Genomic DNA, 22709 nt, shown 5'->3' with positions numbered 1-22709 from the left:
CTTGTGCTCGGCCCGGGTGGCCTGTAGATCTCTTCCTTTTTTCTGCTCCCTGACAAAAATTGCCCCTCTCGTCCATCATCAGTTTAGCTGTAGTGAAGTATCACATTACATCTGTGTTGACATTTATTAAAATATTAGCTGTATTTTTACAATACTATTAAAAATATTCTCTTTTGATGCTCTGAAGAGGTAATTGTGCAAATTCTGAAAATGAATAATTAAGAATACTTACCTCACAAAGCTAGAAGAAGGGCTGTCCTTTCTTTCAGTGTACAGGAAAATTAAAATTCTGGAGGTTAAAATATTATCACATGTCTAAGAAACAGAACTGATTAACATAGCCATGCTGATGTGTGGTGATGATAAAACCTTCATGGTACAGTTTTAAGCATAGTAGCCAAAAGTTTCCTATCTCTCCATTTCCTTGAAACTTTCATTGCACTGGTCTTTTTCTCTCTCTCTCTCTTAGCAAATTCATTGTAACTGTCATTTGTGTATTGATATGAGTGAGAATTATCTTTTCATAATACACTATTTTTACATTTGTCAAATTCAGAATTGTTTGATACTCCAATGAATAAAGCTATCAAAAATGTACCACTAGTTGCACAATGATGCAATTTAGGCCAGTTATTCTCTTGGAGGCGAAAGGCATCTTGCTGGGTGCTTTTCACCCCGTATCAGGGAGGCAGAAGAAGAATTTCGTCACTTCCTGTCGATGCTTAGAGGCCATTTTTAGCCAGTATTCTTTCTGCCTCGTCAGGGAGTGCACGAGATCCTGGTTCCTCTGCACCAGAATTCTTTTTACCTACTGTTATTCAACTATTCGTCTCCTGTCTTCACCTTCTTTCCATCTATCTTCTTTTCTATCTACAAATTGTAAGTAGCAGGGTCGGGGGTCCTTCTAGGAGCTTAGTTCCCAGTCCCCCCCCTCCCCCCCTTAGCCTTCCCGCCAAAAACGGAGAAGAGCAAGATGGACGCGCAGCGTTTTTCTCCCCCTAGGGGATACCACCGCTCCGCTGCAGAAGCCACTAGGGCTTCTAGGAAAAGAACACCCACCCCAGCCCCCGAAGCACGAGCCGGGGCTCCCAGCCACAAAACCGGCGGAGGGAAGAACAAAGAGCCGCCCTCCAAGCGCGCCGCTCCGGCCGCAACAAAAGCGAAAGTGCAGCCGCGTTCTAAGCGGCCAACGAGCGTCACTCCCGCTCCCTCTTCGCGCGGCGATCCGCGCGCCGCTGCCCCCAATCCGACCGCCTCTTCCAGCAGACGGCCAGAAGGAACTTCTCCTCCCGCCCTCCCAGAGCGCGACAACAGCAGCAGCTCTTCCCATGGCGCCAGAGGGGGAGAGAGAGCCGGCACCGACACCAATTCAGGCCCTACTCCCGAGGAGACCAGGCAAGAGGGCGGCCCAGAGGGAGGGGAGGAGTGTGCTATGGAAGGGGTGGAAGAAATGGTGGATGCTGAGACCCCTTTCGACTGGCAGTCCCTCACTCCTGCTGACTTTGCCAGTTTCCTCAACAAGGCTATTGAGGACAAACTGCACCAAATCCAGGAAGAAACGCAAGCCAGCACCTCTGCTACATTGCCTTCTGAGACAATCCAAGCACGCAGGCATGGGTCTAGGGGTTACCCTAGCTCCCCATTGCCAGGTCCCAGGTGAAGCTCATCACAGGGACTCTGCACTAGGGGGGGTTACCCTCAGATCCCTCCAGTAGTTGGACCCTCCTCCTCCGGAGTCCATGCAGGCACACTAGGGGTTGCCCTAGATCCCTCATCGTCTTTAGATCCCAGCGGCTGTCCTGAGGAACACCTCCAGACGAAGCCCACCCAGACTCCCTCTTTCACTTTCCTGGTGATAGAGGAGAGACAGTCTGCAGAGGAGGGATCGACTCAGTCCAGGACCTGAACAGTTTTTTCAGATTCTGAGGAACTTCCTCCCATTCCTGACATCGTCCCTAACTAGAATGTTTCAAGGATGAGGAAACCGGTTGCACCTTCTCTCATGGCTAAGAACCCACCTCTTTCTGCTCTTGGACCTGCACGGGACACCGGGGCTAGCTTGAAGGTCTCCAGGGGCAATCATTGCTTCCTTGCCCCCCATCAAAGTGGGCTGCCCAAAGGAAGTTGCAACACTTTTTTCCCCAGGTGATGGGAAGGACCCTAACCAACTGGGTCTTTTCCCATTCCCAAGAAGTTTCTTTTCATTAAAGCCAAAGTATCAAGAAGGAGTGGGAGGCTCACCTGCTGGCGCTTAAACAAACACACTTCCTCTCTCCTCAGTCCAAATACGTTATGGGTGGTGCCCTGAAAGGTACGTTAATCTCCATCCTTCAGGTCCCCCTAGTGGACGCCCAGCTTCGTACAAGTGGCCAATTCCCAGTCGGAAACTAACCTTCTGACCCAAGGCGGACTCGGAGAGGGAAGCATTAGGGATTCCCCTGGATAAGCGATCCGACTCCATGCTTAAAAGGTCCTAATGCACCGATCATCTGACCAATTCCATCAAGGCACTGGCTCCAGCTTCCACCGTATTGCTTAGAGCACTCCTGGAAATGTGGAGCTCAACCAGAGCTTCCTAGAGCTTCTTCCACCCGAACAAGCCGCTGGTGAGAGAGGGGTTGGATCGCTGATGGGACAGGCGTCCGCCTTCATGCGCCCGGCGCCACACTGGGCGCATAGTGATCCTATCGGGCGACGTGCGGCCATGGCTCTCCCACCCTGGTGGCCAGGCTTAAAATGCCTGGATCAGGGCCCGCTTTGGGCAGAGTAGATGCTCACTCCAAGACCACTCCTCCTCCAGTTACCCCTTTCTATGGCAAGACCCTGCCGGTGAGGGACTTACAAGCACATTCTGTGATGCGACTCTAAGGACAAGAAGAAAATCCTCCCAAGAATTTCTTTACGCTCTCAGGATGGGGAAATCTAAAATCCTGGCCTAGGACACCCTTTCTGTTCCCAAAGAGTTCTCGCGATGAGCCCCCCAGGGGATAATGGCAAGGCATCCAATTGGTCCACCAGAGACTCCAGGAATAACACCTGGACCAATAGAGGGTCTGGTTCCTTTCGTAGACGAGGAAACTTCAGGCCAAGATTTGACAAGAACAACCGGAATGAGGGAAATAACAAGTCCTGACTCCCCCCCGGTGGGAGGTCGTCTCCTTCTTTTTCAACAGGCATGGCACCACAGCCATTCAGACGCCTGGACGAAAGAAACGGTCTCTCAGGGCTACGCAATAGAATTCCTCTCCTTCCCTCCAAACACCTTCCTGCCATCTCCCCTCAGTCGGCGAACAGAAAAGGCATTGAGAACTCTGCAAGCAGTCAACCATCTAATGTCCATCCGAGCAATAGAAGCAGTTCCCACGGAAGAGACATTCTCCGGACATTACTCACACTTCTTCTACGTCCCAAAGGCGGGGACTGGAAGCCCGATCCTCAACCTCAGGAACGTGAACAAGTTCCTCAAGCTCCGCCAGGTTCAAAATGGAGTCCCCTCGAACCATCTCAGAGGCCACTCAGACCAGGAGATTTCATGACTTTCCCTGGACCTGGCAGGCTTATCTCCCACGTTCCCATCAGACACTCTCACAAGGAGCAATTTCTTGAGGTTAGCTTAATCCAGAGACAATCACTACCAGTTCCGGGCTCTTCGCGCGGACTCGCACACTCTGCTCCCCGTGTGTTCTCCAAGATCCTCCTAGCACCGATCCGCGATGCTTCGCCAGCAGAGGGATACACATACACCCACATTACCTGGGCTGACCTCCTCGTTACCGGCTCCAGAACAAGGGGAAAAGAGCCTCCCAAGGATCTGAAGATTGTCATTGGACCCTAGAACATCCACCGGAGTTCCTGATCAACAGGGAAAAGAGTATTCTCATCCCAACGCGGCGGATCCTCCACCTGGGAGTGGTCCTGGACTCCAACGGAAAAAAGCCAGCTTTTCCTGCACCAGAGGAAAAGATTCAAAAGATCAAAAAAAGTTAAGTCAGGTCAATCTTGCAACCCAGGTCCAACAGCTTGCCTACTTTCCCTTCTGGTCAAGCTCCTAGGGATGTTGATACGCCCAGCCATGGACCTGGTTCAATGGGGACGGTTCCATGCGCCGCTGCCCTTACAACGCCCTACTCAACGCCCCTTCCAGCAGGATATCATCCGCAGAGAAGGACAGACCCATCCCTAGTTCCGCACAGCCACACAAGAAACAACAACTTCAGTGGTGGCTCTACCGGCGTGAACTTGATCCAGGGGCGAAATAATACTTGCATCACGACCAACTGCAAATCTTCACGGACGGCCAGCCTCCAGGGATGGAGGGAGCCAGCCTCGATCACCATTATGCTCAAGGCAAGTGGGAACCACTACTCTCCAAGCTCCCGATCAACGTCCTGGGTAAAGGCCATTCTCCTAGCGCTACTAGCCTTCCAACATCTAGCACTTACAAGGCCAGCGCTATGTCCTCGTTTTGGGACGAAGACAACATCGCTTCGGCCAAGATCGCATATATCAACAATCAGGGAGGGTCCCGGTCCCTCTCGCCTACTCCAAGGAGGCCTCCCTGATGGCTTTGACTTAGGCGAACTCAACGTTCAGAGCATCAAAGCAAGAACACATCAAAGGATCTCTCCCTGAACCTGAGCGCAGATTGGCTGAGTCGTAGACCATCTCCCACTTCGCGGAATGGTCCCTGAACAGGAAGACATTCTACTATTAATCACTCAACGCTTCGATACATCCGATGCTGCGATCTATTCGCTCGCCATCTAGCGCTTAAGAGCGCTCAAGGTTCCTCAATGGTTCATGTCAAGGTTTTACTCATCCCACAGAGCCTTAGCAGTGGATGCCCTGGCCAGCGCCCAGCCTCCAACCCTTCTATACGCCCTTCCCACCCATCCCAGTACATACCGAGAAATTACTCCGGAGGAAGATCTTAGCGAGGAGGGCCCGAGTAATCCTGGTGGCACCCTCTTGGCCGCGGGCGAGGACACGTGGTTTTCCACTGACTCTACAGGGAACTGGCCGCAGGGCAGCAACCTTGGCTCCAGCTCCCAACATTCCCAGAACTTTGCTCCATCAGGGACCCCTTCTACACCCCAATCCCGGACTGGCTCAGAAGCTGACCCGTCTGGCTGTTGAGTGGAAAGAGCCCACTAACTGCAAGGGGTACTTCCAGAAAGGTGACCAGTACCCTGCTGTCCTCCAGGCGTCCATCCACTCTCAGAATTTACAACTACACTTGGAAGAGATTTGTCAGATGGGCCCAGGGCCAAGAGCCATCGATCCTGAATCTCTCCTACACACTGCTAACTTCCGGTTCCTAGAGTTTCTCCAAGAGGGAGTTCGAACTTCGGCCCTAGGGAGTAACTTGCTCTGAGGAGACTAAATTTAAGCTGCCCTCTCTACAGTCTGGCATCACTTTCCAGGGTCTCCCAGCCAGCCAGCATCCCGGACGTTGTTAGATTCTTAAAGGGGTTCAACAATCACAACCTCCTGGTTGCCCACCGCTTTCCATCCCTGGAAATTACACCACGGTCCTCTCGGCCCCTCACCAAGTCGCCCTGCTGAGCGATCCAGACCATCCATCTCCGATGGCTCAGGATGAAAACCCTGTTCCTGACAGCCCATCCCCGTCAGCTAGAAGGGTCTCGGAGCTCAAGCGTAGCCTGTCCTGTTAATCCCAACTTGTGTGTATTTCCCGCGGCGACAGGGTGGTAGCTGCCAGCATGGACCCCACCTTCAATGAGCCCAAGGCCGCATCCTCCTTCCATCTGCAACAGGACGTTGTGCTCACCTTCATTCTGTCCGTATGCCCTTCTCACCCGAAGGAGCGGTTCACTAGCATAACTTAGATGTTAGGGAGGGGGCAATCAGAAGGCGTTTATCATTCGGGCCGAGGAGTCCAATCAGGAAAACGCATAAACCTCTTTATCAACATCTCTAATCCCAGAAACTTGGCCATGCCATGTCCAAAGAAACCTCGATTAAGCCAACCTCAGGTGCTGTATTATGGAAGCTTATAGAGGCTTTAAACCTCCCAGTACCGAGGGTATCACTGCCCATTCACCACCAGGTCAGCTGCTGCTACCAAGCGCTGCCTTCAGGCCTACAATGCCTCTGTGGAACAGAATCTGCAGGAGCAGCTATCTAGTCCTACCCCTCCACGTTAGTTAAACATTACAGAATTGCAAGCGTGGGGGCCTCCGACACAGATCTTTGGGCAAAGAGTATTGGGGCACATCGCACTTAGAAGCCTAACTGACTACCCACCCCTAAAGAGGGACACTGCTTTGGGAGGTCCCAGCAAGATGCTATTTTAAACGCCTCCAGAGAGAGCGGTCCATTGGTTCACTTACCGTGAAGAGACCTTCTCTTGTGGGGGGCAGAAAGGCATCTTAACCTCACCTGTAGGTGGATTAGATGTAGTATGTGCCTCTCTCTCGAAGCAGGAATGCTCCTGCCGACTCCTGATAGGGAGTTATGGTTATAGTTATGATTCACCGGGCTAGCTGTGTAGATGCCCATACGTTTGGTTAAGCGTAGCAGAACTGTTTTCCATTCTAACTGTTACTAAGTTCATGAGCTTTTTCCTCCTTCTGTGAAACTCTCGTTATCTATGGCTTTGACTCTAATGACTCGGTCAGTCGAATACTGGCTAAAAATGGCCTCTAAGCATCGACAGGAAGTGACGAAATTCTTCTTCTGCCTCCCTGATACGGGGTGAAAAGCACCCAGCAAGATGCCTTTCTGCCTCACAAGAGAAGGTCTCTTCACGGTAAGTGAACCAATGGACCGTTTTGTTGTTTCAACATATTAGAATCTGACCTTGATGTTTCCTTTTAATGAAATCATTCATTCTAACAACTATTATTTAATGCCCAATTTTTCTCTCTTTCCTATTAAAGCTGGCCTTTGCCGGAGTATGATCCAAGTCAGATTCGTTTAATTGTATACCAGGACTGTGAAAGAAGAGGGCGAAATGTCTTGTTTGACTCCAGTGCAAAGAGAAGAACCGAAGATTCCTCAGTTTCAGTAAGTAATGTTAATTGAAACTTAGTTGTACTGTGCTTGTGTTCTTCAAATCTAGCAGAAACTTAATATGAAGAAGCTGCTACAATAAATTATTTGCATTCATAGTCACACTTCAAAGAGAGATGCTCATTATGCTGTATTTAAGAAAGGATTTTGTTGTAAAGCACTGGAACTTCAATGATTCCTTCTAATGGCTTAACTATTGTGGCAGTCTCCTGTTTGTAACCTTTCTTTTTATTACATCATATTTTCTTTCAGAGGATTTGTTATTCAGTATAGCTTTGTTAATCTTCCACATGGCACAAAAGCCATAAAAGACAAGTTGGCTGGTGGGTGGGAAGGAGAGAAGGAAGCAGAAAGCAGTTGCCTTTCTCTTCTTGTGGCCAAGCAAGGATTAAATAAGGAGGAGGAGGAGGGGGGGAGGAGGGAGGAGGAGGAGGAGGAGGAGGAGGAGGCCTGTAGGAGACTCAAAGGGGCTTACAATCTCCTTGCCCTTCCCCCCTCACAACAAACACCCTGTGAAGTAGGTGGCTGAGAGAGCTCCAAGAAACTAGCCCAAGGTCACCCAGCTGGCGTGTGTGGGAGTGTACAGGCTAATCTGAATTCCCCAGATAAGCCTCCACAGCTCAGGCGGCAGAGCTGGGAATCAAACCCGGTTCCTCCAGATTAGATACACGAGCTCTTAACCTCCTACGCCACTGCTGCTCTCTAAGGTTTAAATACAGGAAGGTACTGTATCTCTGTACAAGATAAAGTAGGCCCACTGTGGAATACTGGTTATTATACAGTTACAAGCGGGGAGGAATCTCATTTTCCCCTCTCCTACTATTTCCTTTTCCTGTCCCCTTAAAGCCCTGTTTTCCCCTTTCCTGCTTCCTTCTCTGCTTCCCACCCACCAGCCAACTTGTCTTTTATCTGTCCCTCTCTCTTCAACTTTCATTTCTTCTCTCACCCTTGAGGCCTCTACCAAGCCATTACTGGGAAAACTATGGCCCAGTTGCATGGTGCCACTTGGCTGTGCAATGCTGGCTGCCAGGCCAGGCCCAGTTGCTTGATGTTGAACCTTGGGGGCAGGGGGCACTGCACTTTCCCCTCTATCCCTTTTCCCAGTACTGTTTCTCCCCGTTCCTGGCTGCCCTCCTATCCTCACCTTCCTCTGCTTTTGTCTCTTTTTCCTACCCAGCCAAACCTCTCTTTTATGTCCCTCATCTTCAGCTATGTTTATTATTTATTTTGTTCAGTTATGCCCCACATTTCTCCCTAATGGGAACCAAAGTAACTGACGTCATTCTCCTCTCCTCTATTTTATCCTCATAGCAACCTGGTGAGGTATGTTAGACTGAGAATTTGTAATTGACCCAAGGTCACCCAGTGAGCTTTCAAGGTAGAGTGATGATTTGAACTTGGGTTTGCTTGAAACTCTAACTACAGTTGCTGTTGCTGTTGAACAGTAGCAAATAGCCAGTCCTAGGTAAGTCATACAGATCTCATGGTATCAAGTTGCCAGGACTGGCCCTGATTAATCCTCTCATAAAAGCTCAAACAGCCCCAGAAAGAGATCTGCCCGTAGATATATTGATTATTGTTATGATATAATTAAGCCAGGGAATTTAACAGCTTTCCATAAATGTATCTTTCTTATCCACATCAATCCTGGCATACCACTACTGTTGCTATCGAAGCTTGGCCAGTAACCGCTTTTACGCCCCCATGTTTTCTTGAGGGACAGTTAGACTACCATTTGAGCACAGAATGTTCCCCTGAAACAAAATCATATATTTCTGAAACATGAAAATATTCAGATCACATCTCTCAGCAAAGTGGCAAACTGCTCTCGTTCTTCCCTTGATGGCATACATGAAGTGCTAGTTACAACCCACGACACTTTTGCCCTTTGGAATAAAACATTGTGTGGGACAAATGTTTTTTTGCTGTGAAAAGAGCATCTGTTAACTGCCTTTTAGAATTCAATGCCTTCTGCTTTCTGGTCCCCACATGGCCCGGTGTGATTTATTGCTCTGTTTTTCTTCCCCCAAATACAGTGTTGTTCCAGTACAGTAGTCTAGGGGAATATATGGGCTTTGGAATTGCACAAAGCTGTTCATCAAAAAGATGGACTTTGCTAATGCTAAGATCATATATCTGGAAGAAAGGTTTTTTTTTTATGACAGGGCTATACTCCTATTCTGTTCCCTGCTCCCAGCTAACTGAAATTTCATGCTCCATGGAGGAGATTTCAGTAAAATACATGTCTTAGCCAGAAAATAACTTTTGTAAGACTTGCAGTGTATTGCTTGACCTGATAACAAGCCATTCTGAAGAAAAGACCTTTTCATACTAATCAAAGTTTGTGGTTAAATATTTGACATATCCCTAAGGCAGTCCCATTGGGACAGAATTTTTTTTTCTAAAGTCTTGTTTACATGGAAAAATGACTGTGGTTGAGAACTGCTTGGAATCTCTCCAGAGGCCACTTCAGACACAACGTTGTTGGTGCTTAGCCATGACTTAATGGTATCCCATATAATGCTGTTGCTAGGGTAGGTAAGAAATCAGTTTTCAGTGGACTGCAGGGCACTCCTCTCAGTTTTAGGCAAGAGAACAGGCTTGACATAACATAGATTACTTATGCATAATTGCAGGAGACCCTGAATATGCACTTTTGTTTTGAAAATTTACAATGCACTAGTGCACTACTGGATTTTAGTTCTTTTTTTAAAATTATGGACTGAAGCAAACCTACTTCTGAACTATACCATGAATTATGTATGTTTGAAAGATGCTTAAGAAACCTGGCAATCATTAATAAACTCTGTAACTATTTATACAATGCCACTTTAGTGAGCCTTCTGAAAATTAAACTCTTCCCTATAACCAGAGATTTGTCTATGGTCTGGGTAAAAATGATTAAGGGTGACATATTTATTCTGCTTTTATGTAGTTAATAGTTATTCATATTCATTCACAAGTAGTGATCCAAAACAACCTCAAAGTGTATGCACATCCTCACCTACCAAGAACAATGATAAAATCAGGAGAAAAGATTGGAAACAAGGAGGCAGAAGCAAAACAGAAATGAAGGACAAATGAGGAATTACCGAAGGCATCCCTTCCCATGGAGATGCAGGAAGTAATTCTGTATGAAAATGAAAGTCAGGCCTTTGGGAAGGAAGAAATAGAGTCCTCATGGAAATATGTCTTTGGATGAATGGAGAAAATGACTAAGGTCCCTTCAGCACATGCAGAATAATGCACTTTCAATCCACTTTCACAATTGTTTGCAAGTGGATTTTGCTCTTCCGCACAGTAAAATCCAGCTTCAAAGTGCATTGAAAGTGGATTGAAAGTGCATTATACTGCATGTGTGGAAGGGGTTTTAGAGAGAGAAGGCTTCATTTTAAGATCTGTTCTAATAGCTCAGTACTGTTTGGGTGATGAAAACTGAGCAGGGACCATTATTTTAAGAGAGTTAGATTCATCGCCTGTCATGTATCTTAAGCTAGAAACACTTCAGTGTTGAGCCCTGATGAAGATCCATTGAATGTATCTCTGCTTGGGATAGCACTCTAACTGTATGGAAATGCTAACGGTGTTTCTTGGACTGCTGACTATGGGCACAATAGATGGTGCTAGCAGTACAGTGCCTCCAGCACTTATTTGCTGCATTAACATACTCTTGCTTGGGGGAAGGGTTTTTTTTCCAGTGCATCTCCTATTCAGTAACCTGTTATAATTTTGGAAACGTGGCTTGAGCTATACTTGGAACACAAGACAGGCAACTATTTTTGTTGCATAATATCTAGTGATTGGTTGCATCTTATATTTAATTGACATTCCGGTTCAGAAGCTCCTCAGAGGAGGAGGGGCACCTCAGATACTTGATCTAGGTGGCCAGCAGGTGATTCTTGCACAGATGTTAGGTTCTAACATTGCACGTCCTGAAATTTGTCCAGACTCTGCATTCTGCAGATGATTTGCTTACTGGGAAGCTGCTGACAGATGGTATTCCAAAAATTGTAACCATTTGACCTCTTTTACCAATGGGATCCTTAAGTTTATTGCATTCCACTGTAAAAGCCAAAAGGTATTGTACTTCCTAATGTTTAAATCAGGGAATTGTAAGTTTAAGACATTGTAATCAGTGATGAGTTTGTGAAGAGCTACTGTTTAGGAAGATAGTAAAAGATTCATTCCTAATGATAAAATAGCCAGGGGAGAATGTGACTGTCTTTTTAGTTCTGGAATATATGTTCCCATTGTAAAATATTTTTTAAATGTACTTAAGTACATGCTTGTGTACTACCAAATGTGATTAAGCAAAGTTTCAACATCCACTGAAAGCTACAATGTGACTTGCCTGCACAAGCTGCTGTAACCCTGTGGAGTCAATGTGGTTTTATCACATGATGCTGTGCCTAGCCCAAGACGCTGTTATTTGTGTCAGAGACAAAATGCAGTTCTCTTTCACGAGTTGCTAGCAAAGTCATATGATTGCCATTCACATGTATTCTGCCATTGTATGCCAAAAAAATATAAGCCAGTGGCAATTCTAACAGGGCATGAGTTCAGCATTGTCTCACTAAGGATCAGACTGTCATAATGGAAGGCTTTTCTTTTGCAAAGGAATGCAATCAGGGGTTGTAAGCCTAAGAAGAGAGCTCTATCTGGCTTTACATAAACTAGGCTAGCTATGAGAGTAAAACCAGCCAGCCTTAAAGGTTCAATTTTTAAGGCTTTTGCCACACACACACATATGTACACACACAATGATAAGACATAATGCACATAAAAATGAGTTGTAAAAAGTATCAAATGGTAAAAAACTTAAGTGTCTAAATATGAAAAAAACAACCTTCCCTTTGTGAGGATCTTTTTTTGGGGGTGATTAAAGCTCATGCATCACTGTGAAACAACGTGAAACACTGTGGATGTTAAGTTACGATCCCATTTTGAAGATGGGTTTGTTATGTACTGTGCAATTATTTATTTAGTAAAATGTTTCTACCCTACTGTTCCCTGTAGCTGATAAATCCAAACATAAAAATTGAAAAATACAACAAAACCCCAAATTTTCCCTTTAAAAAAATGGGTTCAAACCTAGTTGTCCCAGGTCCTAGTCTGGCACTCTTAACTGCTAGACTACACCAGCTATCTGTAAATCGAACGCATGATATGATGTGCAGAAATCCTTTTGATGTACCTTCTGGTTTTTAAGCTGTTAGAAGGCATCGCCGTTTGCAGCACAAGAACAATGATCCATTGCAGTAGTTCTTTACAATAAAAAAGGCATTCTCTCCAAAGTTTAAAGTAACTGGTGGTACAAGAGAGTAGAATTAGATGTGGTTGATATGTACCATCTCAAGCCAAATTTCCCTCTGACCTAAATGCCAAGTGACCTCTTTCTTTTCAGCATAACATTCAGTTTGGATAGGCAAGAGTTCATATATGTATACACATTGTGCTGCCTACCTGTCCCACCTTTGTGAGGGCAGCGCTCAAGCTTATACCTTAGTCTTTCCTACTTTGTGGGAGGATGGGTATTTTTTAATAAATAGAAATTTTCTGCTGTAATAGGTGCTTGTCTTGTGTAAGGATCCCATCCAATGGTATCCTTCTCCTAGTTCGATAGCAAATATGGCACAAGCTTTACCTATAAAGGTCCAGCTTTATGTGTGTGAAATCTGACAGAATGAAGAAACAAAGAACTCACCCTAAAACTTTTTATTCCACCATGTGAACTCCATATTTGTCTTGGTGCACCTTTATTTCTACTACTTATTGAAAATAATGTAGAAGGTATGTGAAAAAACCCCAGTTGTTATGAGTATCCCCAGTTCTACCACTCGAAGAGGTCGTATTTAGCAAATGGAACTTAGCAAGTGATTCAGCCTGGCTTGTGATCTCCTTTCTGTCCCTGTCATTAAAGCAGTTGTTAAAATTAAGCTACCCACAATTTTTTTTCTCAGTACATCCAGGCTATAGGAGCTATGACCTTCCAAACTGCAGTGCTTCTCAGAATTCTGATTTTGGGGACTGGTTAAAATAAAGTTAATGCGCATTTATTTTTCTCCTTCAGAAACTCTGTAACGATGCTCAGGTAAAAGTCTTTGGGAAATGTTGCCAGCTCAAACCTGGAGGAGACAGTTCCTCTTCTTTGGATAGTTCGATCAATTCCTCTTCTTCATCTTCTGAAACAAAAGAGCAGTGTTCAAAATATCAGGTGAGAGTTCCTCATTTGTAAATGTGCTGTATTGTCACTGTGACTGACATTTGTATTACCGGTTTGAAAAATCTCCTTTTTAGGAATTGGCTGGAGCTGGCTAGAGGGTGACAGGAACCTTGGAGCTATTAATTGGTAGTTGTCCAACAATGCAGGTGGCAGATGTCAGGCAAACTAGCCTAGGGAAGCTTTGGAATACTGAAAAAGAATAGAGTTAATTTAGGTAGCTTATCTGAACTGTATCTAGAAGACTCCTTATTACTATTGGCCCATTGGAAGAATTGGTACATCTATATGTCTATATCTGTATCTATATGTGTCATGTACATCTGCTATTTCCTTTCTTTGACCCCTGGGGAGAACTGGGGAGAAGATGCTTGTTTTGGATAAGAAAAGGAAAAGTTTTAGATAGAAAAAAGGAAAAGTCAATAAACCTAGCCTAACTGAGATTGCAGGGTGATGGGCTTACCTGCTTCATCAGCAGGGGTGTTCCTAGGAAAACTGGAGCCCGGGGACTCCTGTTAGCTCCCATTGAAAACAATGGGGATGGGGGAACCCCATTTGGGGGCCCATAACTTTGCTCCCCCTGAACCAAACATCACCAAACTTGGGTGGTATCATCAGGACAGTCTCTGGATGGTCCCCTGAAATTTTGGTGCCGCTAGCCTTAAAAAAGCGCCCCCTGCAGGCCAAAACGTAAAAACCCTAAAAATGTTAAAAACACACAAACGACCCTGAAATGGTGGCACCCCCCCCCCACGTGACCAAATGCGGGCGCCCGGGGACATAGGGTACCCCCTGTCCCTAGGCAGGTACGCCAGTGTTCGTCAGTTAACTTTAAGTTTGATGCTACAGGGTCACCCTTCTCTTATCCTTCTGCAAGAAGTATGCCACATGAATTAGATTTGAGATGGGATTCTGAGATGAGATTTTCACTCATGTTCCAATTGTTATAAAGAAGTAAAGAGTCGGGGCCACATCCAACAAGATGGTGCCCTGGGTCCAATCCATGGATGATGATGATGCCATTTTGAAACCTAACAGGGCGATTTAAAAATGCTGCAGTGGGGCCTACAGCATGACGGGAGGAAGAGCTCTTGGCCCCCAGCAATGTCTTTTCAGAAACTAACCCCGCTGTGAAAAGGCATGATGGGGATACAGCAGAACTTCATTCTGCCATGCTGCAGACCTGATCCCTTGTGATGTTTTGAAATCACCTCATTAGGTTTTAAAATGTCAGCAATGTCCATGGGTCAGAACTGTGGATGCTGTCACATCTAGTTGCCCTTAGTCTTGTCATACATTCGATGTATTTTGTTTCCTAAATATGCCCATGCATGTGCTACTGATATATATTGTAACAGATTTTCTTGGATCAATCACTGGGGGCACTGAGAGAGGAATCAATGATACTGAAATAGGTCTCAGAGTCTGAGTAATAATCTTTTTTTCCCTGAGACTGAGCTATCAGTAGTGTTACACCCCTAACTGTAAAGTGTTTGTTGAGCCTGTTTTAAATATTTGTGAAGCCTTATGTTCAAGATTTTTTTTTGGCCTAGAAAGAAGTTGGGAAATATACAACTGTAAATCTATTTCTTGCTGACAATTTAAAAAGACTGTGACATGGGATCTCATTGAACTTGAGTTACACTTTACGATAGAGAAGCGGTTTTGGCCACTATTGGAGCCCAAGTCATCTGACATGGATATATTTCTGTCATCTCACCTTGCACAAGTGTTTTCTATTAAGCCTTCCTAAAATAGAACTGAATCTTTAGACCCTTTGTAGTGAAGTAATTCCTTGTTTTAGGGAAGCTGATCCTAACATCCTATATTTTGAGGCTCTGCATTAATGAGGGTGGTCCGTCGGTATATTAAGAAGATACTAAGTTCTGTTAACTCAGCTCCAGACTTCACCAGTTACAGATTACACACATATCCACCCAGCATTTAACTTGCTTTTATATTGTTTGGTTGAACAGGAGAATGAAGTTATATTTATCTCTTCCCTCATCATGGAAGAACTGTGGTTTGGACAGGAAGGCTTTTGCTAAGCTCCCTTCCTCTTACACAATGTAACTTTAGCAAGTCTTATGAGAGCTTGAATGCAGTGTACATCTGCCCAGAACTGAGTTTAGTTACCTCATTTATCTTCTGAGTTTGAGCATTCTGGAATTATGATACAGTTACAGTCCAATCCAGAACCCTTGGTGGTTGGGACCGGTGCTGCTGTGGTGGCGCCCTGCCGTCTCCAGAGGCTTTTTGGCAACACGGGAGGCAAAATACAAAAAAACCTCTCTCTACTGGCCAAAAGCCCTCAATTGAGCTCAATGGGCTTATTCTAGCCAAATGGATGGCGTAAGCCTATTCCCTGGGCCGCTGCATATCTGGAGGCAAAGCTGGGATGGAAGCTAACTACCGTGTTTCCCCGAATATAAGACAGTGTCTTATATTAATTTTTGCTCCCAAAGATGCACTATGTCTTATTTTCAGGGGATGTCTTATATTTATGTTCGTCAGGCATGCTTCCAAACAAAAACTTTGGCCCCTTCCGCACACACAAAATAATGCATTTTCAAACCACTTTCACAACAGTTTGCAAGTAGATTTTGCCATTCCGCACAGCTTCAAAGAGCACTGAAAGCAGTTTGAAAGTGCATTATTCTGCATGTGCGGAATGAGCCTTTGCCACGTCTTACTTTTGGGGGATGCCTTATATTTTGCACTTCAGCACTGCGTCTTATTTTCCGGGGATGTCTTATATTCAGGGAAACAGGGTAATGTTAGCTCTACTCCGGCCATGCCTCTGGAACACCCCCATTACACTGGTGAGGCTGGCAAGGGCACTGATACGGTGCCCTATTCTGTGTGCAGGTGACGTGGTGTGTCACAGTGGTTACCCACTGGCTAATTTGCTCCTCCACTGAGGGTATTTCTACCAGCGTAGGGCTGTGCTGCCTCTTGACAATGATTTGCCCTTCCCCTCTGGATTAGGCCATTAGCATTATTGGAAGAACAAGTCATTATCTATTAATATTGTGCATGTAGTACTGAAGAGGCAAAATTCTTGGGATTAATTGAGTGTCTCGGAGTAAAAAATGAGATAAGTCCAACATTAATGTAAATATCTGAAGGCATGTGATTATTTTTTGCATAGTATAACTCTGGTGCAAGATAGTTCACATGTAGTGGGAAGCTGTCAAAAAGTCAATGACACATCTCATTCTAATTCTGCTAACAGTGGTCATTTTCCTGGTGCAATGAGGATTTCTCTTTCTTCCTGCATCAGAGAGAGCTTTTACTGGCAAAAGCTGTTACTGTTACCAGGATCCACAGAGTCCTGCTTTGTTCTGTGTTTCCAAGATCATGTATAAATGTAATTTTGTCCATTAAAATGATGGTCAGTTTTAATTGGCCAGTTAGATTAGCCTAGAAATAAGTATACAGGCAATAGACAAAAGATAGGAGCCACGTGGCATAGTAGTTAAGAGCTTGCACTGCCACTCACACGGTCAGGAGTTCGAGCCCCCTGTGGGTCAGATATCCTGGCAGCTGGCTCATGGCCAATTCAGCCATCCATCCATCTCTTGGTCGGTAAATGAGTACCTAGCTCATAGCTAGGGGGTAAAGAATAGCCGGGAAAACCAATGGCAAACTACCCCACAAAAAAGGCTTGCCTATAAAATCACTGCTCGCAGTGGTACCCCAGGGTCTGAAGGGGAAACTTTACCTTTTTTTAATAGACAAAAATATTAAAATACAAATGTTTGCATGCCACAACTATTTGGAAATGTGTTCTTGGACCCAGGACTACTGCTGGATAAGAAGGTAGCTTGGCTAGAAGTCCCTTTTACCAACTTTGACTGGTTCGCCTGCTTCAGATTTACTGGGCAGAAAAGCTCCTGCCACTATGGCTCATGCTCTTGTTACATTGAGATTTGATTATTATAGTGCTGCATGGGGCTTCCCTTGAAAAGTGCTTGAAAACTTCAATTGGTACAATCAGGTTATTGACTGTAGTGGGTTATAGGACCATATCATTTCAGTCTTGGGCTTTCTGCATTGGTTCCCAGTCTGATTATGGTCACAATTCATGGTGCTGGTATTGACCTTTAAAGCTGTATATGGTTTGACACTAACATGTCCTCCTTCAGCTGCAAGCAGTTTCCATGCCAATAGCTTCAAGGGCATGGTGCCACAAAATCTTGTTCAGCATTTTTTTGTTCGTATTGGAATTGTTGTGCCTTCACAGGCACTGTTTCTTTTTAAAGGAGGATGTTTGTACAAAATCTCCATTTTGTGGCCCTGGCTTCAATGTGTCTTTTTTTGGCCTATATTCTGAGACCAAGTTTAGAATTAGATATATGATTTCTACTTTGTTTCATAAAACCATTATATTTTATAAAAATCAAACTGCATTTCAGATGTGATAAAATATTTTAGGTACAGAATATTCTTCCCTCCATCAACTGAAAACCTTTCTGTTTTAATGTCAGTAAATACCAAAGCGGACAATCAAACTGCTGAAGTATATTTTATTCTGTAGAGTAGGGGTGGGCAACCTATGGTGCTCCAGATGTTTATGGACTACAATTCCCATTAGTCCCTGCCAGCATGGCTAATTGGCTGTGCTGGCAGGGGCTGATGGGAATTGTAGTCCATGAACATCTGGAGCACCGTAGGTTGAGTGACACATTTGACTGGTACCCAATATTAATGATTTTTAATCAGGTGTTAAATGTGTGTGAAATTCTGCACTCCTGTTTTTTATTGCTGATGTTGCCAATTAAAAACTGAGAACAGATGGGTTGTGGTGAATTAAGTTAGTCAATTTATAACATATTAGTATTATCTTATAAATTCTCCCCAGCCATTACAAATACAAAATCATTTCTTTTATGCAAGGATGAGCAAATAACAGGGATGGGAAGAACCCAGTTTCTTTGGGGCTACTTCAGAAATAGGACAGGATGAGGGGAGGATATTGGGTTTCTGAGACTTGTAGTGCTGCTGCTGCTGCCCAGCCCAAAATGTGAGGCAAGTGGCAGTAAATGGCCAAGAGAGGTAGCAGTAGAATCATTATGTATTAGGAGTCATGGACAATAGCCAAAGTTCAGCAATACCATCCATTGTGTATCATTTTATGAAATGTAAGAGTGCAAGGGCCATAGCTCAGTGGTAGAATACCTGCTTGGCATGCAGAAGATCCCAGGTTCCATCCCCACTATCTCCAGTAAGGCCCAGGCAATGGGTGATATGAAAGACCCTCTGAGACTCTGGAATGCTGGTTCTAGTTTGAGTAGATAGTCTAATTTAGTTTATGTGTTCATGTGCTGAAAATATGTATCTTATGTATCTTCCATCAAATGTTCTTGATTATTTGTTTACATGTACCAAGTAAGGTGAGGCTGAAAATTATTTTTCAGTCATTTGTTTATTTGTTTACTAGTTCAAAATAACATTTATTTTACCTGTGTTCAAAGAGTGATAAACTGTGCCACATAATAATTAATGGCATATTTCAGGGCTCCCGGTGTTCTTCAGATGCTAATATGCTTGGGGAGATGATGTTTGGTTCTGTGGCTATGAGCTACAAAGGTTCAACCCTAAAAATCCATCACATACGGTAAGACTTCTGTTTGCAGAACTTTCCCAAAGGATCTCATTTTGTTGAATTCAGTACTCTCATAGGAGTAGAAGTGTCTCAGGTACCCATTATTGTCACTGACACCATAAAGACAGTTGAACAGTGTAGAAATGACAGAATGAGGGGGGTGAATGGAACCATGTCTGGTGATCCTGCATCAGGTTATCATCATCATCAAAAATATTTGCACAGGAAATTTGAATATGTGATCCCTTACTGTCCGTTTTTGCAAAGGTACAAAATGAGCATCCAGAACAGCCTGCATGTCTACCCATTTATGCACAAGTCCTGATCAATATGTGGAAGTTGGGGTGGGTCCAGGAAGTCTGATCCTGTTTCCCCTTCCTTATCTTAATGTATATGTTGTTTGCCATTGATGTTGTTTTTTCTATTTATTTTTATTTTATTAAATTTATATCCCACCCTCCCCGATTTGGTTCGGGCACAGGGCGACACACAAACATTTAAAAAACAATTTTACTTGTACATAAAATTCACTATCATTGAAACTCAAGATAGTAGACAAATTTGAGCCTATAGAGGACCGCCCAAGCCAGCTTGGATTTGAACCGTCAAGTGAACCCTTAAGTGAAGAATAAGCACAAGATTACCAAATTAGATTACCACATATTGCACTAATTAGTTAGAATACATCTTAATTTCAGGCAGAAACATCAGAGGTATGAATAGAATGGCCACTGAGTATACATACATTCTAACCTTTTTATGTTAACCTTCACTCACTGGAAAAGAGTGTTATATGATAAAACAGTAAATAAATGTATTGTTAACTGTGACAGTGTCATGTACCAAGTAACGCGAGGCAGAAAATTATTTTTCAGTCATTGAATAAAGAACAGTTTCCTGTCTTGAAGTGTTTATGACTCTGATATTCTGCTCAACAGACGAATGAAGACAATATATCTTTAATAATGATATATTTTTGCCTCACAGCTCACCTCCACAGCTTATGTTAAGCAAAGTTTTTACAGCTCGAACTGGAAGTAGTATCTATGGAAGTTTAAACACGTGAGTGTCTTAGAGATGCTATCTGAACTATGTTTATTGTAGATTAAATGAAAAAGAGAGAGTGCTCAACAAACCTTCTGGCCAAAACGAGAGAAAAAGGAGATCTCTGCTAAGCCAATTTTGTATTCTTTGGAATGCCTGACACTCTTGTCTGTCTGTGGGGAGTTGCAGAAGTCATTTCACCTCATCCCACCCCTTCCCATCTGCTTTTTGATAAATGGCTCTTCAGTTGTGCCCATTTTTGGTTCCTCATCCTGCTCCAGATCAAGGCTATTTTTTAAAAAATTGTCTCATAATAGCACCCTGTCTCCTGGGCTGATCCATGAGGGGAAGGGCGAATGGAGGAAAAAAACAGGTTGTCTGCTCATTCTTCCATTAACCCTTTTTCTTTCCTCTGTCATGGACCCCATCCTTACATATGTAAGCTGTGGCCACATGAACCCCCCCCCCCGAAACAAATTACAAAGTTAGGTCAGAAACAAATTACAAAAAGTATGCATAATTAAATGGGAAGCAGATCACTTCTGTGGTTGCTTTTCATGCTGCTAATGGCTTTACATGGTGGATTTTCTCTCTTGTGTATCCTTTGCACCATTTTGTTCAGAAGCCCTGCACTAATAAGACAGTATTCTTTAGTGCAAACCAATGTCCCCTCTCCCTTTCAATGCATTTGGCTGCTTGGCTGACAATTTAGGAGTGCTGGCCTGAGTGCTGGTATAGGAAAGGTGCTTGTTAAAAATAAAGGAAGGAAAATATGTTGAAAGTAACTGAGAACATTACTTGCCTGACACTGTTGAGCAATTGAAAAGTTGCTACATGGCATGAGGCACAGTTTATAAGATGTGCAAAGAAAATGGATAGAAAGGGCATACTGAGATAGAGATTTCCCTCTCTTGCTTGGAATGGGATGCCACTTGTCTGTTTGCTGTTCAAGTCATCTTTACATTGTGACACTTGAAGGATGAAATAGTTCCAGGCTAATAATGCTGAGAAGCCATTTAAAAATATTCAGAATTAGCTTCTGTACTTTGTCTTGCCTGTCAATAAATTAAACAATTTTATTGCCTTGACCATAGGTCAAAATGTGTACAGATTACAGATGAGAACAAAATCAAACAATACTGGAACGGAATGCAAATAACTATTTTTAAAAAATCTTTTGTAGGCTTCAAGATAGTCTTGAGTTCATTAATCAGGATAGTAACACGCTAAAGCCAGATCACAGTACAATTATGAATGGACTGCTTGGAAACATAAGTAAGTAAAAGCTTCCTTTCTTGGGCTATTTATATCAAAAATTTTTGGAAGATCTGTGATTAAAAGCAAAACAAGGAACACAAATAAATACTTCAGAAGGATTCGATGTGTTCTGAAAACTGGAGTTGTGTGTGGCTCTTCGATGAGCTAAATGGGGCCAATGATATCAATTCAAATCGTCAGGTAGTGAAAATAAACTTACAGGGTTGGATCTCATTAGTCATTTCCACCTACCAAAGAGGGATAACTTCTGTCAACTTTCCCCTTCTGCCTCAGACCTTCATCTCCCCTTTCAAACTATTCTTTAGGGTCCCCCATTCCACTCTTTTTCAGCAGACATTTTGGGCTGGAGGGGGAGGCAGTGGAAATTTTAGACTGGATCCAAGTCACAGTCACATATAAAATACAACCAAATATAAGCATGTTGAAATGAACATGGTAGCTCCTCTTATTGGCATTTGGCTGCAATCAATATGGGGCATGCTCTCTGCGTTGAATACTCATCATGTGGTTTTCCCTATAAAGCTTCTATGATGTGAAATCTGTTGACACTGTTTCCATGTAATAATTCTTTAGAATTGTTGTGTGAATTTCATTGAAAATCAAAATGAGTTCGGTTCCCAATGTAATTTTTACATTTGGAAGAAATATTAATTAATAGGTTGTCTTGTTTGGGAGGAGGAATGGTAGCCTCATTCTGAATTTTCTACATTCCTTGTTGATGTTCCTCCCTGTTGCCATGTTAGTGGGATAGCACCGAAATAACCGATTAGAAGAGCTTTGCCATATTATGATACCTTAGTTGTTCTCAGACCAGACCAGTCTAGTTATTCCTAATACTTTGTATGGTTTTTGTTGCCAATTATTTTAAGTGTTACTTCATAAACTTGAACAATGAGCTTTATTAATCTTGATTATTTTCACTGTTGTGTTTTGTAGCGATTAGGTGCCCTTATCCATGCAGGTGTTCCCTGCTAGCCTAATTAATCTTACATAATTGCACTGTGCCAACAAACAGAGCAATATGATGATCTTATCAAAACACTCACCTTTGCCATTCAATGCTTTCATTTTCAAGGCCATCTGTTTGAACAGAATTCTTTCTGAAGGTGCACCCACAGTTCATCTAATTAGCTGATGGCTCTTCAGAATGATGGCTTCCTTGCCCACATCAACTTAGCCGGGCTAAAAGGGTCATTCATAAATAGTCCAATAGAGCACCAGTGGGATTGTTTCATGTATTTAAATGAATCATGCTCTCAAATACCATCTTAAACAGTTTCTTTAATCAATATCACTCAGCTTGTAGAAACAGAAGGACTTTTAATAGATGGATAAAGAGCAAGGGCATACAATTTATTTTCTTAGGCTATGGCACACAGGTATTTCCACCATTCCTGTATGTTTCGAGTTTACTAAAACAGTATTCTGATTATTGTGCTTTGTATTTTAGCAAGTTCTTCTTGCTAGCCTGATATATTAATATATGTGACGCTGTTCCTGGTGACTCATGATGGTTGTTTCAGA

General features: G+C 43.6%; 1 protein-coding gene across 4 annotated transcripts in view; it reads left to right on the top strand.

Moving 5' to 3' along the window:
- The window catches only part of FNIP1 (folliculin interacting protein 1), a 99907-nt gene that overhangs the window by 45342 nt on the left and 31856 nt on the right, over positions 1–22709 (top strand). For all 4 annotated transcript variants that reach the window (XR_007243830.1, XM_048488524.1, XM_048488523.1 and 1 more), the window contains 5 exons: positions 6903–7029; positions 13106–13249; positions 18775–18875; positions 19851–19925; positions 21091–21182. Coding sequence is in view for 3 of the 4 variants with exons in the window: in XM_048488524.1 (XP_048344481.1) it covers positions 6903–7029; positions 13106–13249; positions 18775–18875; positions 19851–19925; positions 21091–21182 (539 nt within the window). In the remaining variant the exon portion in view is untranslated. The remainder of the gene's footprint in view (positions 1–6902; positions 7030–13105; positions 13250–18774; positions 18876–19850; positions 19926–21090; positions 21183–22709) is intronic.

This window comes from Sphaerodactylus townsendi, linkage group LG03, assembly GCF_021028975.2.
Source record: "Sphaerodactylus townsendi isolate TG3544 linkage group LG03, MPM_Stown_v2.3, whole genome shotgun sequence".
Lineage (NCBI taxonomy): Eukaryota > Metazoa > Chordata > Lepidosauria > Squamata > Sphaerodactylidae > Sphaerodactylus > Sphaerodactylus townsendi.
Note: the sequence above shows the minus strand (reverse complement) of the source record. Positions and strands in the feature narration are given on the sequence as shown.